At 39.0% G+C, this 19,107-nt stretch overlaps 1 protein-coding gene across 4 annotated transcripts in view; it reads left to right on the forward strand.

Moving 5' to 3' along the window:
- syt7b (synaptotagmin VIIb) overlaps nucleotides 1–19,107 on the forward strand; it is a 98,137-nt gene that overhangs the window by 51,820 nt on the left and 27,210 nt on the right. For 3 of the 4 annotated variants that reach the window (XM_065952897.1, XM_020632514.3, XM_065952896.1), the window contains 4 exons: nucleotides 6,697–6,776; nucleotides 7,761–7,895; nucleotides 11,463–11,663; nucleotides 16,254–16,601. In XM_065952897.1, the coding sequence (XP_065808969.1) occupies nucleotides 6,697–6,776; nucleotides 7,761–7,895; nucleotides 11,463–11,663; nucleotides 16,254–16,601 (764 nt within the window). The remainder of the gene's footprint in view (nucleotides 1–6,696; nucleotides 6,777–7,760; nucleotides 7,896–11,462; nucleotides 11,664–16,253; nucleotides 16,602–19,107) is intronic. The other variant, XM_065952898.1, reaches the window with a different exon arrangement.

The following is a 19,107-nucleotide window of genomic DNA, read 5'->3' on the forward strand; positions in this document are numbered from 1 at the left end:
ATTACTTCATGAAGGGAATACAAATTCATTTCCCCTTTTGAAGCCAGCAGATGCTCCAGGTATGCTGATACATACCTGTGACACCTGCTTGAGCCGCAAACAACTGTTGTGTTCACAGTTAGTAGTTTACATGAGGCAGAAGTAGATCAGTGAGCATCAAGAGTCTTAAAAGATTTTATTTTTTACAGTGACAGTGCACTGCTTAGCCACATCCCTCTGCTGCTGTGCTCCCCGTGGTTGCGACACACCTCGACATGCACAGGGGTGCGAGGGCCCTTCATCACTGCTTGCAGTTTTCATTATGATTATATTTTGGTAAAATGGTCAATAAGGCCTACTCCATTGCTTTTCTTACGGACACTGAACCTTTCCCTAGCCTTAACCCAAAGTGCTTGTGTTGCCTTAATGTTCAGGAATCCTAATACAGACAACAATTATATCTTTCTATACATTTCTGCTTTTAAAAAAATTATATTAATGATACATTATCTTAAACTCAATGAATGAGGTTTTCTAAAGTCATGTATTGTATGTTTTAAATATTAAAGAGATAAATTACTCACGTTACATACATATAAACGGATACATATCTGCTTTTAAAAAGAATACATTTATATGAGAGAATGAGTTTCAGGAGAGATGAAGCTGTCTGGAGCTGGTCTCTAGCCATAGTTTGTCTTATGGGACTTTAAGGGGGAGGAGAGTGGGAGGAGGTGGGAAGTGAGAGTCAGAGCAAGAATCTGCCACAGAGGAACGAAGATGGGCATAAAAGAGAGGCTGGATGCTCAGTGTTGAACATCCACCCATTTGGCGAAAAAAGATGACTGAAGAACCAAAGGAGGCTCATCAGGGAAGCTGGGCGGCAACGCTTCAGCTGACGTCCTCATATCTCCAATTTATCTCAAGTTCATCTATAACACCCTTATTCTGGATTCTGTTTCAAACCTCCTCTATTCTGTCCCTTTCTGTTTCTCACATGCTCCCCCTCTCTGTCCTCTCCTTCTTCCTTTCTGCTTCTCATATCCTCCCACCGTCTCTCTACCTTCTCCACCCTCTCCTCTCCTGCCTCCTTAAGATTTTATGATTCTCTTTAATGATAGATGAGCTGCACTTGATAGCATATTCTCCTTTGCTAGAAATCTATCCTTCTCTGAGACCCTGGATCAAATACTATTCTGTCATGTGTGTTAACTTGGTACAGTATATTTGTTTACAGTGTAGTGGCTGATTATAGGAATAGTTGAGACCTGGCCTGAGGCTTTGTTTCCATTGGAAATGTTTGTGCCAAGCTGGACACATGATGTGACATGATAAATAATAGAGCATATTGTGGATGCATTAGAGATGGATACAGTGGAATACTGCAGGATACTGAAGGTTGTATTTATATAAATATTCAGCACTGTGCTGTTTGAGAGCCTCCAGGCTGCAAGCTGCTTAAAAACCTTCATTGATAACAAGTAATGGCATTCATCATCAAGTTCAAAAGTGAGCAGTAAATTTCTCATCCAGCAAATCTTCTATCAAAGTCTGAAAAGAGATACAGTCATGTAAAAACAAACATTAGCCTTCGCAATAGACATTTGTTTTTTCATTATGTGTTAGTAGTGTGAGTAAAACTGACCTATTACCTATGAGTGGTTTTTAGTTGAATGCAAAAAAACAAGAAAACAGCTAAATAGACAGCAAAAGATGGACTACTGGTCAAATGCACTGACTGAAATGCAAAACCTCAGAACCTACCAATTCTTGTTTTATGACAGTTAACCCTTTACAGCTTTTTAACATGTATCACCCACTTCACAGTGAGTTTGAGCTTTTACCCTCAGGTTGACGTTTTAAGGCCCTGACACACCAAGCAGACAGCAAAGAGCTAGTGTCGCTTTTTGTCTTGGCCAAAAAGCTGCACTAGAAGACACTGCATAGACTACAGCCGATGGCCAACCACCTCGTACGTTCTGCGCATGCGTGAGAGGAAATAACTCTCCACGTCAGCAAGCCGTGCTGTTCCGTTGTTATGATACGAGAAGATAATTTTTCACACCACGGTCGTGCACTACTCGTATTACAGGTAGCCTACTAATCGAGAACAATGTCTGATAAAATGTTGAAAATGGCACTGGCGTTGTCAGCCCTTGGTCTTTTAGTGGAAAAAGAAAAGAAGAGGCGACAAATAAGAAGAAACCGCACTTATGGATGAAAGCATGGATACTACAGCGACATGCTCAAGCGGCTTTCCCAAACCCTTGTCGAGTGCTCTCACAGACGGCAGGCACCGAGTCATCACCAAAAAAGGGCCGACTGATAGCGACGGAGCCGGACACACCGCAAAAACTAGGGCGACGACCAACAGCCTCCATTCTGCACTTCAACTCCATCCTCACATCTCAAGTTGGCATAAGAACTTTAAACAGTGACCAGCTCATAATCGATGAAGTCCGGCCTAATGTCTTGAAATATAGGCTGTCATACCCATGAGATAATCAGTGCTCACTGCTCAGACATTATATGGAATTAAGAAGAAAAACTTTGTGCACTTATTTAACAATATTCAACGATATGATGCACTGAAAAATATCCACTTCTAATCATTGACGGTTTATGCGTTTTTTACAACCTCCCGTTGTACAAATGTTAGGACATTGGATGTGTGCTAATTTATTGAACATATGAAGTTTGCGCAGTAGGGATTGCTTGTTGTTTCTAGGTTCACCCACCACCATAGCCGGTAGGCTGAACAGATTCACCCGACACTGCACAAAACAACCGCATTTAGCTGGTGGCAGACGCCAACGCAATGCATCGTAAAAATTATTAATTTCCACATTGCCACTTATGTTTTTGGCTTTACTTTTAGGGAGCTGTCATGTTGTCTATCTTTTTATGCAGTCAACAACATTGACTCATTTAAAGACAGCAGTTTTCCTGCATGTGTCGTAATCCCATCATTAGTTTAATGGTTCCTCACTGACTATATGCGTCGTGACAGGCCCTCTTATGTGACATTTCTTCGTTTCATTAATTAGTAAAGCAACACAAGTGAGCTCAGCAAATCATGATTTCAGACTGTCCTCATTTTGAGGCCATCGTCATCTTTTACATGGCTGCAGACATCAGCTCTATCACTTCAACCAGCTGGGTCTTAAAAATTGTATGCTTTCTCAGTATGTGTTAGTCTCTTCAGCATCTGCCAACAATGACATGACATTAGGTGAAGTGTAAAAAAAAAAGTAGCCTGTAGGCATGATTTTGAAACAGTTAAAGCATGTGACATGACTGTGAAAGATGTGACTTCACACCAAGGGCCCCTAAGTGTTCCTAATGAAGGGGCTAAATGAAACAAAACATTAAATAATTGAATTAATTATGTATTTTAATTTGTTTTTAATTTTTATGATGTATGTTTCATGTTTTTATTTGCTGTTTCATATGATTGTTGACATATGTTGTCACTTGTGTTTTTATGCTCTATGTGAATTCATTCATTCATTTAAAGCCTTAACACTAAAAATTTTTTTTTTTTTTGAAGCCAATATAAAATGGCTTTTTAAAAATAATAATAATAATAATCTTTATTTATAGAGCACTTTTCAAAAACAAGTTACAAAGTGCTTTAAAAGGACAGCCAATGAAAAAACAGGCAGGTCATAGAATAATAAACAAGGCAAGATTAAGAAATAACAAAACGCTAAGATATAAAATCCATTTAAAAGAACTGTAAAATACATACAATTATTTTAAAGGAATTTAAAAAAATGAAATTCAAGTTACTTTTTAAAATCAACTAAAATCAGGAAAGGCTCGCCGGTTAAAGTGTCTGAAGAAGGGACTTAAAAAAGATGACTGACTCACGGCTACACCTAATGCTAATTGCATACGGAAGGACAATTATTTATTATAAAACCACTAATAAAGCACATATTCTGTCTTCTGATGAAATGTAATTTTGAACTTGCAATGACATATTTAATCACTTTGATTTCTACATCATCATGTCTGCTACTGTTCTCTCTGTTTGCAAAAGGGTTATTTATAGTCACAGAGGGGAAGAGTGTGCTATTACATTTTGAGGCAGAGAGAAAGAGTTAGATTGACACATCAAAGAAGGAAGTTATGAATTATTATAACATCGTGCTTGACAGTTCACGTACAGAAAAAGCAGAAAGGTTTGATGTTGTGGGAGGGGAAAGGGGGACAAATTTATCACCAAACCTAGGTCCCTCTGCACGTACAAAACAATAAGACTCGCTGCTATAAAAATAACAAGAAACCAATGATAAGTTACATAAATAAGTAAACAATTCTCCAGTATAACACAATAACACAACATACCTGCAAGGAATTCATCTTACATAAAACTCATCACAATGTGAAGAAACTACACATTTGTTCACTGTTAGGTGGGGGTTGTTTCTGCTGTATAAATCCAATGAAGAAATCATGAAACAGACTGTAGATTACAACGCCATTTAATCGGCCGAGGTCAGACAACTCGACCAAACACGCATGCTTACAAATCGCTGACAAAGTATCATTGTTCACAGTGCTGCTTATATTCTGTTGAAAGTTGTTGTTGACAACATATGGTTGGCTCCTACACAAATAAAGATCTGCTACAATTTAGGTGTTTCACCCATATAAGGTTACAGCTTCAGAGACCCAAAGTATGAGTGCTAACAGGTGGTAGACAGACTTAAAAAGTACATTTCACAAAGTTACCAAGATGAATGAATTTCATAAAAATTCGTACTAACATTCTCATAGTCGAAATGTCCATAAGGATAATATGTCACTTGTAAATGTTCATCACCTGGAGGTTTCAGCTTTGAATCTTAATTCTTTTCATTTTGGCATGATGTGATATTGATAACCAAGGTGGAGGCGTCATCTGTAAAGTCCAGCATGAATATTGAAAAAAATGACATATGTGATTAAAACTCAGTCAAGCTTATCGGCAAGATAATTATCCACAGCAACAGATGGCTGTAAAGCCAACGTCTCCAGACAGGATCGAGTCCAAAATGATGTGTAATAACTATGGATAAAACTTCTATTGAAAAGCAAGTCTTGGTGTTAGACTCTTAGACTGTTAGGTAGTAGACTTTATGTGTGGATTTCATACCACATGTGGTTTTTATGTGCTTGCTGTGAGATTATAATGAAAAAATTATGTAAAGGTAGGGGGTCTGCATGACTCAGCTAGAGAGAGCTCAGTGGTATCACCCTCCAGTGTTCAGTTAATATAGTTCAATAAAAACATGGGGGTCAACGCTGTAACTACAGTATATTGCTCTGCTGACAAGCATGATCTATTAAGTGGTAAGAAAAAATGCAGAGAGTAAGTAAGATGTGTAGTATACATCAGTTTATTTTCTGCCAATCTTGTATTTTTTCACCCTCCAAATGAGCCTGTTATTCTGGAGTAGACTGGCTATTGTTCTGATTTGTATTGTCTTGATTTCTTTCTTTACAATATCTGGGTGTTTGTTTGTTTGTAAACAGCTTTATACTTGATACCAGTTCAACGTCAGCCCAGATACAAACACTCATTGTCAAGATTTTATTTAATTCCCTGGGAACAACATTATGAGGATAAGAAGATTTAAATGTGTTAACATTCTTTAGTTCACTGAAACACAGAGCACTGACCGAGGAGAGAACTTGTTGTGGAGATTGCTGTGCTTGATGTTTGTTAAGGAGAAGAAGAAGCCTCAGTCTTTATTTATTGATTTCTTAAGGTAATTATCTCAAATATTTTCAGTGGAATTAATATAAAGTCACTTTATCGCTGAATGAGTAAACACAAAGGTGATTGAGTGTATGCTCCACTGGTGAAAGCCCTTACAAATACTATGATACCAAATAATCAACACTGGGTGACAAGTTGACTCTTGAGACTAAACAATGTAACCTTTAAGTTGTTTTTATGATCTCCTCCAGCTCTGGAAATATTTACAAGTGTCCTCAAGCAGCAGAAGGTCCCCAAACACTGTTCTTGTTGTCTTTAAGTGGTATCACTATAGCTGTGTAGTTTTCAGATGTAGTTGTGTTTTATAGGCAGAACACATCAGCTGCTGGGTTGCTGACAACATAAGCAAAGTCTCTGTATGTGTTGGCTCTGTGGCTATGCTGCAATGTCTGACCAACATAATAAATACAGTATCTTTAGCTTTTATATGTGTAATGAACCATGCTATGGCAACTCAAACAGAAAGGGGTTTAAATAAATAAATCATAGCTAATCATAGTAATAAATGTCAAGTTTTGATGAATGTCTTCCAGCTTTAAGTAATCATTGTATTGTCAGAGTTATGTGTAGCTCACATCACATCACAGGATCGTAATGGAGCTATTCAGTCTAATAAATCTAAACTACTGGGCACTGTGGTACAATGTTATCAGTGTCCTTTGGGTGTTAAAACATGTTTGTGCATGTGTTATGTTGTGAACGTGTTTTTTCATCATAGTTAAACGTTCCCTCGTCACGTTTGATCCTCAGATGCAGGCTGTAGTCCTGGCTTCAAACCAAGTGTGTCTCCTTCCATCATTTACCTCCTTATTCGACATGTGTGAAACCTGACGCTGCTCTAAAGCCTTCGTAATGAGCACTTGACTTTCAAAAATGCGTTTCTAAGAAATGATCATCAGATGACTCTGAAATCTGTGTGTCTCTGTCCCTCTCTTGTGTCTCTGCAGGGGAAGAGGAACAAACCCGGGGTGGAGGCTGCCAGCTCTCCAGAATCTGTGAGAGGTCGAGGGGAAAATAAAGCCATCAAGTAGGTGTCAGACAGGTTTATATGCAGGTATAAAGAAATGATCTATGATGTGGTGATATTAACAATTTGTAATCGTCAGTTACTAATTAAAAAGCTAATCCTGTACAAGGTTGGAAATGTCCAACATGCCATGATTTTATTGATTATCAAAAGATTTGTCTAAATTTATCTTTTCCTGAATCACTTTTTTATAAAATGACTGTGTGTAGCCTATAACAAAGTAATTTAAAATGAAAGGTCCAGATGTAACTGAGTTGTCCAAACAACAAAAACAATATGATCAGTTTGAAATGCTTAAACAGAATGGACAGACAGACAGACAGTCTGATGGATGGGTGGGTGGATGGAAAGAAGGATGCATTTTTTATTTGATATAAAGCTCTTAGAATCTTTGATAATTTTGTCAAAAGAAAGATTAAATGGTTTATTTAATGGAAAGATTAAAGAAGGTTAAATGTCCTGAATGTACCACTTTGAATCACGTAGTTAAATGTTTCATTTATTTTACCTGCTTTTGAAAAGTTGTTCCCTGAGCTCGTATGTATTTCATTTCTCCAATAATCCGATGTTTTTGTTTTCGTTTAACTGTCTTTTGCCTCCTCTGTTTTATTTCTGTGGTAAAAACATGACGTAACTTCTTCCTATCTCACTGTTTGGTGATTTATCATGTACCAACATTTCACTTGATCAGTTTTAAAGATATGTAACTTATAAAACAGCTACCCTGAAAATCTCTGCAAACTGTAATGGATGTAAGGTTACAACATGCAAAATGATGAATGAAAAATGCATTAAGCCTCTACTGTATGCTTCATGAACTGTTTTAGAATATGGATCTCTCCACTTGACCTTTATATTGATGAGACACTATTACTCAATATTTTTTTCCTCCTTGTTTCTGACATATTATTCTGTTTCTGTCTCATAGCTGTTTTTGCTGCCCTTACCTGTCTCACCTCTCCCTGTCGCTCTCTTTGGCCGCAGTGATCTAGACAGAGACTTTTGGAATAACAACGATAGCAGCAACGTGCAACAGAGGTGGAGCTCCTACCCGCCCAAGGAGTTCCTCTTAAACATGTCTCCTTATGCACCGTATGGAGACCCTCGCCTCACGCCCAAGTGAGTCTCTGTCACGGCTGGTAAGGGACCCCTCTGTCCAAGCAGGGCTGTAATGAAAAGGGGCTTACGTGCACCTTGGAAAACTCATCCGAAGCTGTGCGAGAGTAGCTGTCATAGTAAAAATTGGACGTAATTCTCACAGTGGATTTTGATTTGCACTGTTATTGGTGATTTTAATAAAGTCTGTTATTTGGCTACATTATCATTTGGAAAACATCGACAGAACAAACCAAAGGCTGATCAATATATCACTCTTGGCAAAGAGAAGGTCATATTTAATAGTCTAAAGGAGGGCAGAATGCCTCATTTTGTAACGCTGTCTGGACACATATCTTCAAACAGAAGTCTCCTCTCATCCCTGGTAATCCTCATGTTTTTTGCTTTCAGGCATGTCCTCAGTGAGTCGGTGTTTAGTATGCACTGCTGGCCATGCAGCACTTGATAGAGATGTGCACCATCCCTCAATATTACTGTGATTCCTAGGCCTGCCCTCCCACTGACATAAATATAACAATATTCCACATGATCGCTTTTAGATAGAAATTCAGCGTTTCTGTCTGCTACAAGCCAAGAGGAATTTATTTATAAACCCTATATGAAAACGGGCTTTAAATCACAGATGTTAATGAGAGAGAACATTTCATAAAGGATCAAATGTTGGATATCCTTTTTTTTTTCAGTCCTGTCTGCTAGTTTCAGCCAGAAAAGCACAGAACATCAAATCTGGGATGAAATCATTTTATTTTGCTTCCACACGGTGCACAGGGTGTACAAGTGAAAGGTTTGATAGCCCCTTTCCCTACAGCCCTGCTAGCCTCATCAGACCCTCTTTACCTCTCACCTGCAGCCCATGGAGTGTTACCATGGAGACGGACAACCCTCGGAGAGTAGATCTCACTGTTTCACCTGAACCTTTTCCCCCTATTTGTACAACCCATTCTCTGTTCTCGAAAACTGCTCCTCAGAATGCTGTAGCAAACAATTACCTCAGCATTCACTTGGTTAAGCCTGCAGGAGTCGTCAGAGGGTTGCCTGTCTATTATTTAGATGTTTTTTGTCCTTTCTGTTTTTATAATTAAAGCAGTTATTGTAAAAAAAATGTTTTCAGAAGAATTCTCATTGCTTTCTGGCAGTGTGTTAGATGAAAAGATTAACACCACTTTCTGTCTCTTACTGTTGCAATAAATTAACATTAAGTCAAAAGCAAGAAGGTTAGCTTAGCTTAGATGGCTTAGCTTAATTTAGCTGAGCATGAAGTCTGGAAACAAGGGGAAATAGCCTGGCCTCACAGCTACAAAAACCTGCAACTGGACCCTCTAAAAATCACCAATTAACACATTGTATCTGGTTTCAACCAGATACTCAAAGGGTAAAAGCATCAATTTGCTGTTTAACAGAGGGTAACAATATAGTCAACATAGCCCACAAGCTATGCATAGGCAACAGTGGTTCAGGAGGTGGAGCAGGTTTTCACAAATTGGATGATGGTTTGATCCCTTGCTCCTCTATGGAGAAGATAGTGAACCCTAAATAAGGCTAACGCTGTGTGTGAGTGAGGGAAGTTGTTGGCAGCCGCTTGTTATCAGTGTATGAATGTGTGTGTGGAGTTTTCTGTTTAAGCACTTTGAGAGGTGAGAAGACGTAAAGGTGCTAAATATAGGAGCAGGCCATTTTCTGTGTCACCTGGTTCTAGTTTCATAATTAACATACCTATATTGGAAGTAATATCGATCTTCTCATCTAAGCTCTGCCAGAAAGCTAATAAGTATAATTCCAAATATATCTAACTGTTTCTTTTAATGGGGTGGTCTCTGTTCATTTTCTTTCACTATTGTGTTTTGTTTAGTCTTTTTGTGAGTGTGTAGTCATGTGTTTTTACTCCTCTCACCTCTCCATCCCCTCGCTATGTTTTCTCTGCTCATTTATTGTCACTACTCCCACTATCACTCAGCGTACTGTAAGTGCTTTAAGGCTGCTTGATAGCCCTCCTGAGTATGCTCCACTGAGCCCTGTTCCAAAAATAGACCCACTGTCTCTGTTGTGTATTGTTCAGCAATTAAGTGTTTGGATGGTAAAACGTCTGTTTCATATCCACCTCCATTTTTTCATTTAGCTGTATCTCACACATCACTGAGGCATTTAGTGAACCTGTTCCTTCGTATCCTCTCTAATTACACCTCAATTGACTCTTTCATAACCACAGTAATCAATGACTCTGTGCTGTGTCTCTGAAGTGGTGTCTGAGCGATTTTAATATCAGCAGTGATCGTTGTGATGGCATTGCACTGTGCTACTTATATGGTAATCTTTTTATACTTGATCAACATTCAATTTGTCAGAGATAGTGGCATTTTTCAGATAGGAAACAGCAGATCTAAGAGGCAAATATTTTATACTCCTTTCCAATCAAATACATTTTTCAAAGCAAACTTTTATACTTTTTACACAAGTGAAGAAATGCCTGAGAATTATAATTAAAACACCATTGTAAAAAAACTAAACTAGAGCAAAAACCAAAAACAGTTGCGGTCTAGTTAAAGTGCATCTTAGTAGAAGGGATATTCAATCTGCTTGTAAGAATTCATTCATTTTACCTTCAGCCTACACTTAATGTCTAAATGTTGTTGAACACATCATCCTGCTGTGCAGCTGTGTGTTTTGGTTTGTCCTCACTCAGTGGGATGTCACTGTTCTGAAGTGTACAGTCTGTCTGTCTCTGGGTCCAGGCCATCTGGGGTGGATTTGTTGACATGATAACAAATGAGTTGTGGGATTTTACTGTGGAGAAAATGTTACACAAACTCATTAGATAAAAGTGCTTCTGTTTTCATTATGAGCTGCAGGTGAGCTGCTGTGAGATTAAAGAGACATTAGTGTTTTATTATCATCAGCTGCTTCTGTACCGTAAGAATGGGAAGGTGATGTATCCACATCATTACCAAGCTATTATGCCCTATTCATGCAGCCAGCAGGTTGGTCATTGTTGGCCCCTGTGCAGGAAAATGTGGCTGACATGCTGTGTCTGATCCCTGAAACTCTTTGGCCTGTTTCTCATTTCAGATGTATAAAAAATGATTATAGTGGCAAGGTGTTTGCTATGAAAAAGTAATCCATATTAATACTCTACTCTTTACAAGTGAATTGGGCCTTGTAGATAATCTTAAAAAACTGCTTATGTAAAGTTACCCACCGGCTTTCACTTTTTGCAGTTTTGAACAAAACAGTGTGCCTTTAAAGATATCCTTGTTCAGAGGGAACAGTTTTCTCTGATCTACTCCCAGGGTTAGACAGTATCACATGCATCTCTGCACAGACCTCTTCACTGTTTTTTTTTATTGCTGTCTGGCTGGCTGACTGGCTACAGATGCTCCAGGTTTTTTGCTGTGAACTGGACACTTGTGGCTTCACTGAGAGCTCACACACACAAAGTGTCTTACTCACCCGTTTGACTAACTTTGCTGATGACTCTTCTGCTCTCCGGCGTCTGTCTCTCGTCTGTACGTCCCTCTTTCTCCTGGTCCTTTCTTTCTGTCTGTCCGTGTTTCTTGTTACTACTGTTCCTCCCAGTGGGGCTGCAGATAAGGGTGGGCAGGGTGGTGCTGGACCCTCGCCGGGGGCCAGCAGCAGCGGGGGTGGTGCTTGCTCTGGGACTGGGGCGGGGCCCAGTCGCAGTGACAGTGTTCGGAGCATGGTGACGGGGGGCAGCAAGGCCGGGCGCTGGCAGATGGTCCAGAGCCACATGCATGCCGGAGGCCTGCGATTTGGCAAGTGAGTGGCACATGGTGACAAGGTATACGCATGAGGGTCTTCAGGGGGACAACAAAGCATGGTGTGGATATCAAGGAAGAGTGTGAGTTTGTAAAATCATCATGAATGCCATTGTTGCATGAACACAAGATAGACATGAACAGAAGATATGTTTGACACCGTGCAGATGAAGATGTGAGGCAGACCTGAAGCCAGCTGCTGCAGAGTGTACCTGTGTGCATGAGTAACTGCTTCTTGAAGCCTCTTGACTACAGAGGGATTCGTCACTCATAAGCAAATACTATTTTTATGTCAGCTTCAAACCTTCCACCAGCTGATGTCAGGACTGTCTCCGACACAGTCGTGCTGGGTCTCTGCACGCTCAGAGTTTCTGTAGGCTGTGATAGTTTTTGTGTATTTCAAACAAGACAGATGCTTACTCAAAATCTTCAAATGTGTGTGTTTGTTCATCTGAGGTTACAGCTTTTTAAATTCAATGTGGGCTATGAGCCTTTTTATTAGGCAGTTCAACTTTTTATTAGGCAAGCTCAAGTTTATAATCAAAATTCTCTGACTATCGACCTGTGGTTGAGTTGCAAAGTAGAAGAAACTAATTTGTGTGTCCCTGGTACTCAAAGTAAACTCCCCTTCATATTTCCCATGGCTTGTGTCAATTGTTATGAGCATCAGGTTGTTGATCAAAAGCAAAAGGTGTGTTCTTTGAGTAAGACTCTAAACACGTCTGACGGATTCAAACTTTTATAAGCCTGTTCATCATTTATTATAATGCATTATAGAGACAGGCGCCATAGAAAGTATTACCAAACTTTTAGCTGCAACTACAGACTGCACATGATTCCTTAAAGAAAAAAATGAAATGATTCAATCGAATGCTCATTTACATAATATGTGAGAGTCCAGTATGTTAAATAATACTGAAGATTTTGCTTGTAGAGAAATTCAAAATGAACACACAATGGGAAAAAGACACTCTGGAACCGGCACCTCAAGTAACTTAGCAACTCTATGAACAATGGTTGTAACCGCACGAATCAACAAGATAATAGTGTGGTCAAGATTTGAGGGATACCAATGATTTCACTATATTGGAGAAGTTGAAACCTTAAGTAATTGAGATTCCAGATTTCCAGCAGTTCACATCTTTTTGACTTCTATCCCATTAAAACAAATCAAAGTCAACTTGCTCTGTCATATAGTTTTAGTATGTATTACTAACGATTCACTGTTTGATTATAGATGTGTTACAAATTAATACTTAAATGCTAAAAGTTAGTTAAAGTTTGTAAATGCTTAAACAAAGGGTGCTCGTTACATGTTTTAGACAAAAAACCAGCAGCACTTTAAAGGGACTATTAATCATACATTTATTATTATTTGCATAGGCTTTGTTATGGTTTTGCTTGTACAGTTATTCAGTTAATTTAGAGCAAATGTTGAAAAAAATAATGAACCAGTGTACGAGTAGACAGATCAGTTCAAGTTGCCTCCCATTCGTTCATCCGTTCATTCATTGTAAAAACATTATATCTGTTATGCTGAGTGCCCTTGTTCTAATAGAGTAGACCAATTTGTAAAAAGAGAGGATGGTTATTTGTCTCTTTATCAGACTGTTTAGCTTCGATATTCTTTTCATACATGTATACTCAATACTGAATGTATAATTTGACACATTTAGCTGATCTCCAAATTTGAATTAAATTTTGTAGTAACTCCGTTTGTGGCTTTTTAACAACATGTCAATTATACTTGTGCTTAAAGTTCTCCTGTCACTCTTCTGTTTTGCACCCTGTCTCATCTACTTGTATTTCCATTTCGCCACTGGAATTGGTTTCTATTTTGGAGCATTTTACCTCTCCATCGCTCTGTCTCTGTACCGCTCCATCTCCACCCCTTGTCTCTCTCTGTCTCTCTCTCCCTCTCTCTCTTCATCAATTTTCACTTTTCGTATTTTTTTTATTTCTCGCTCTGACTCTCTCTCTTCTATTTTCCCCCCTCTCAATTTTCCTTAATTACAAAATCATTCAAGGTTTATAGTCATCTTAATTGACTTTCAAGCAAGACAGAATGTAAAAATAACCCTCGAAGTCTGTAATCGGATACAGCAGATAAAGAGGGCTCACTCTCAGGAGCATTTAGGTGACTGCTGCCGGTGCTATACTAATTCATACAGACAACAATAAATAACCAAGGTGTTTTAAAACACAAGTGGGTCCAACGAAGGAAGGAAATCACTTTGATGCACAGACTTTGTGTTGGAGAGCCCTGACAATGTTCAAAAACCAAAAAAATTGCCAGAAGTGTAATATAGAACTTTCTATTAGAGTGACATTGTCTGTGTCTTTATCTTTATCTGTTTTGGCTATAAACAATGATCTGTCTCATATTTGTTTCAGTTATCAGTCATATGTAGGTTTATAGTGAATTTAGCAAATTTGCATTTTCAAAACAATATTTGTTATTTCTATATCTGCATTTCTGAAAAACATATTATATATCTGGGTTATTGAATCTGTCAGTTTCTTATCTATATTAATATATTCTATATTTTCAGTAAATACTTTCAGTAGCATCTAGTTACTGTGACCAAAACATAGTTCTGTGGTTTTTAATAACATTTGGCTTGAGTTTATACATCCTTGCGTCTGATTGGTTAACTAAGTAACGTGATAAGTAACGAGGAAGTGTTGTTGTGAAGCAGACAAAATGTGGCAGACAGTTAAGTGCTGCTGAGATAGTTATCCATCTCCATCCTGCCGTTCCTCTTGATGATGATCCATCCATCACACATGCTACACTTCAATACCCATAAACCCCAGCTGCAGTTGTTTTTGAAAATTATCCATACAGGCCACAGTCAGCAATGCTTTTTTATGTTTATTTGAACAAAAAACTGAGCCCAAATTGCCCAATAAAGAATACTTTGCTCTGTATTTTAGGTGGTGTTATAGATTTGTTTAGCTATTAACATCAGATATAAGACCTCTTTGCTCCTTGACTAAGTATAACTTTTTATCCAAATGTACCTCATGAGACACTACTGTGCTAATAATACAATATGTACATAGGAACCCTGTTTATTCTTTTCTTACTTTTAGATGGTATTTGGTATTCTGTTAAATTGATAATTCAATGCCTCAGAAATGTTCCAGCTCACAGTTGCCATTGTTTATGCAGAAATGAAACAAGAGTTTTACTTCTGCAACCCCAAATGTCCAAATTATCTCCTCCCATTCCCAAACTCTTTATAACTTCTGCTCAACAGAAGTAACTACTTACAAACCTTATCTCACAGTTTCCAGTTTAAATAATAATCACAAGTAAACAAACATTCTCTTCAAAGCCCAGCCTAAGGAAAGCCCTAATTGTCTTAGCGTGCGTGCGTGCTTGTGTGTGCGTGTGTGCGTGTTCTAGCGTGCGTTTGTGTGTTTGTGTGTGTGTGTGTGTGTGTGTGTGTGTGTGTGTATGTGTGTGTGAGCATGAGAAAAAAAAGTGCATGCTTGGGTGCATGTATATGAGCTCTGTCTTGTATTTATTTGATCCAGCGTTGCTCTGCTCCTCAGGGTGCACGTCTCCTGGCTCTCCAGCAGAGTTAGAGCCCAGTTAATACTGAAGAGCTGCGCTAACACAACTCAAGTCTAGGCAGTAAATCCTCCCTCGCAGCGTTAGCTTCAGACAGAGCTGTTTAGCACGAGCTTACAGTTATCAGGCAGGCCAGTGATTGAGCGGAGGATAAGGAGGTGAAGCGCTATTACATGATTGTAAGAGTAGCAGGCCGGTAATTAGAGAGCGGGCTTAAAGAACAGTGATTGGAGACGGCGTCCACAAAGATTGATGAGAGGTCTGAGGGTGAGGAAAAGATGAATGGACAGAGGAGATAGAGAGAATCTGAGCTCAGAGGCACCATGGTGAAGGGAAGAGTGGGAAGGAAAGCATAGCAGGAGCAGACGGGCCCAGAGGGAGCGAGGGGAGAGAGCAGTGGAAGCAAAAGGCAACAGGGCGAGAAGGTAGAAGTAGGTCAGGGTTAATTAGGGGATGGGAGAGGGAATGCAGAGAAACAATTTAGCGCTGCAGATGGAGATAAACTCTATAAGTTACAATTACACCTCAGTTTTTGCCTGATTTTAATTTTACTGAGGTTAAGGTATGTGTTGACTCAAGTAGATTGTTTAACCGTTTCTTCATTGCATGCAGCCAAAAAGTCCCAAACTGTCTGACAACATAAACTCAAAATTCTGCAGAATTATTTTCATACAATTGTTGAACAATAATCTTAAGCTTTTTGACATTTCTCTTCTTCTTTCTCTCCCTCTTTCACTAAACAAATTTGTTTTTTGTTCTCTCTTGATCCTCTCCCTCCCTTGACATTCAGTGCAAACAATGTGCTCCCCAACATTTCAATCTCTGCTGTATATTTTAATATACTCTACATACTTATCCTTCACATGTTCCTCTTCACATCAGCATGATCATGTATACTCTCATCTTTTTCTAAACCCTGCCCTGTCCCTGTGTCCCTGAAGCTTTCTCTAACTCAGATGTCTCTCCTGTTGTATCCATCCCTCTCCTCGGTGCTCCCGTGTCTCTGCTCAGTTTTGGGGACGCCTCCCTCTCCTCTGCCTCCACTCTGGAGCATATCCCATCCTCTGCAGTGGCTCGCCCTCGACCCCTGGTCCGGCAGCAGAGTCTCCAACAACCTCTCACCCACCAGCCCCCTCCAGGTCCTAATGATCCCCCAGTCACATCACAGAGCCTGGGCCAGCTGCACACGGGGCCTGGTGGCGGTGGCCACCGTGGGGGTCCTCGCGGGGTTCGGGGGAGTCCAGCTGGAGCCTCCCGGTACAGAGGAACAGGGGCAGGCCGGTCGAGGTCAAATCCTGGCAGCTGGGATCACATGGTAGAGCAGATCCGTCACAGAGGGCTGGACGTCAAGTCCTTCTTGTAAGTGTCATCACGTTTTCTACTCTGTCAAATGTTGAATCATAAAACCCTGAAAGAAGGCGATGGTTATTTCCAATTTAAGAGCTGCATCCTTTGGAGTGTGCATTTTAATGTACATTACATCAAACGGCTCGCCATTTCAAAGGCTACTTCATATGCGCCCTCCTTTCCTCCGGCCAACGAAGTATCTACCTGTTGTATCCTATATGGTCCAATATATCCTGAGTTTTAATTGCACAGCATTTTTGTAAACCTTAATAATCAAAGTCTGGAATTCCAATAACATTTGGCATACAGCACACAATTACAGGCTAGACATGCATTAATGAAAGAAACAAAACAGAATAAAATGGAAACATAAAAATGTATTTAATAGAAAGCAAAAATAAACCAGAAGTCTATTCAGAAATTAAGTTGTTATAGCTTTATAAATCATAAAGGCTAATTTAGTTTGAACACGTCAGGAAGGTTTTTTGCTTACTCGTGAAGATTCTAAACAGTGGCCTGGTCTTCACAAGTCTACATTTGTGGATGAATTGTTTGGCCTTAATAATTAGGGGGTGTACATCTGTTGCAGCTGTTGAGGTTGCTAGGCGACGGGCACAGGGGGCACGAAAGGGTGGGGACATCTGGTATTACCAATCGGGATCCTGTTGTAGTCTAGACCGTCGCATTTCAGTTCAGCTTAAGTGGTCTACAGAAGTCTACCAAGTTCTTTCTTAGGCTACAGGTCCTTCAAAGATACAACCACTGGAATGAAACACAGCTATGAATGCTGCTCTTACACTATTACTGATACAGGGTGAATGACATCCCTTTCTTATGTCTTATACTGCTAACTTTATCTTTTGGATTTCAGCTCACTGCTTTGCCAGCTTTTGAGATACAACATTATATTTCATCAAACACAACAGTGCTGCATTAAATTCAAACTTTAGATTTTGTTGAAACAGTTTTAGAAAGTTAGTTCAACATGATTTTCATTATACTCAACATGATTTAAGGCTGTTCTGTAGTTTGTGTCGGAGCTGGAAGAAGCATTTCGATCCTTGATTTTGTGTCAGTACACCAGAAGTCCTTCATGCAAAACTGTAATAGTAGCAGTAGTAGTTATTGCTACTGCTGCAATAGTAGTTATTCCTTCAGATGCAGTTTCACGTTTGTTTACACAAATTCATCACTGATTAATTATTACCACCACTGTAGAGCTTGGCAATTCATGGAGTTTCAATTACGATTTTGGATTCCCACGGTCATGAAAACAAGTTAATCCAGATGAAACGAATACTGTGCCGCATGCTGTTGTTGCGCTAGTTTTGTTGAAAAGGTGTGGTTAATTTTTCAGAGTTTGTTGTTAAATACTACCCAGAAGATTACATCACCACTACCTCAAAACCATAGTTAAATGATGTATTATTATATTTTATTATTTGTTTATATTTATATTTTTTCTCTTATATGTTTATCTATTTCTTTTTCTTCAAAATATTCAGAATGTTAAAGAGCAATCGTGTTTAATAATTGTTATCAAAATATCAATCAAGTTAATTGTGATTAGGATTTTTGCCATAATCGAGCAACCCCTCACCTGACTGTTGGAGAAATATAAACCAGTTTCAATTGTGGAATGTTTAAAAAAAATAATCATTCAAACAAAGTAAAAAAAAACTTTTTGATTGCATAATATTTTTGAATATCATTGTGATGTATGATGTAGAATCTACATATATATATATATATATAAGTATAGAGCATTGAAAACTGACTTCTAATTATTTTAAAATGTAAACATACTTAGCCAATAAAGCTGATTGCTAATTTGATCCTGAAATACTTGAGCCTTAGTTATATCCGCTTTATTAATAAACAATTAAACCACAGTAAATATATTCACTTAATATAAAGACTTGATCCCTCTCACTTCATAAAATATATATTTTTGCACAGGCTAACAGCAGTTAGAAAAAAGCAAAACAGTAAAACCTGATGAAAATAACTTAAACCCAAACCAAAACAGGGCTCAAACTAATATTCTGTCACCTGTTGGTTAGCAAAGATCATCCCATTTTTTACAATGCCAATAATAACCAAATGAATTCTCTACTGAGGAGGACGGCTGCATATATGCAAGCCTACTGATAGATAAGAGCACCTAGAGCTCTGCCCCTCTGCTTGACTTGAATGATAGATTGCAGATGATGTGCTCCACAAAGCAGCCTCACGTGCCCCCCATCTCCTCCTAACCATGAACGCTCACATGCATCCCCACACACACAGCGCTGCACTCCTGGACTTTTTGCGTGTCTTCCCATTAACAGTGTCTCCAGGCCAGTGACCTCCCTGCCTTTGTGAATCATCATTCAAATAAGGCACATGTATATAAGGAGGTGGTATCGCCCTACTTTTCCCGTCCTCATAAATCTCATTGGACAAAACATATCAGATGTTGACCCTGGAGGGGGAAACATGCGATCAGGAGTTGGAGTATCATGCTTTTGGGACTGGT

Source organism: Labrus bergylta, chromosome 3 (genome assembly GCF_963930695.1).
Source record: "Labrus bergylta chromosome 3, fLabBer1.1, whole genome shotgun sequence".
Taxonomy (NCBI): domain Eukaryota; kingdom Metazoa; phylum Chordata; class Actinopteri; order Labriformes; family Labridae; genus Labrus; species Labrus bergylta.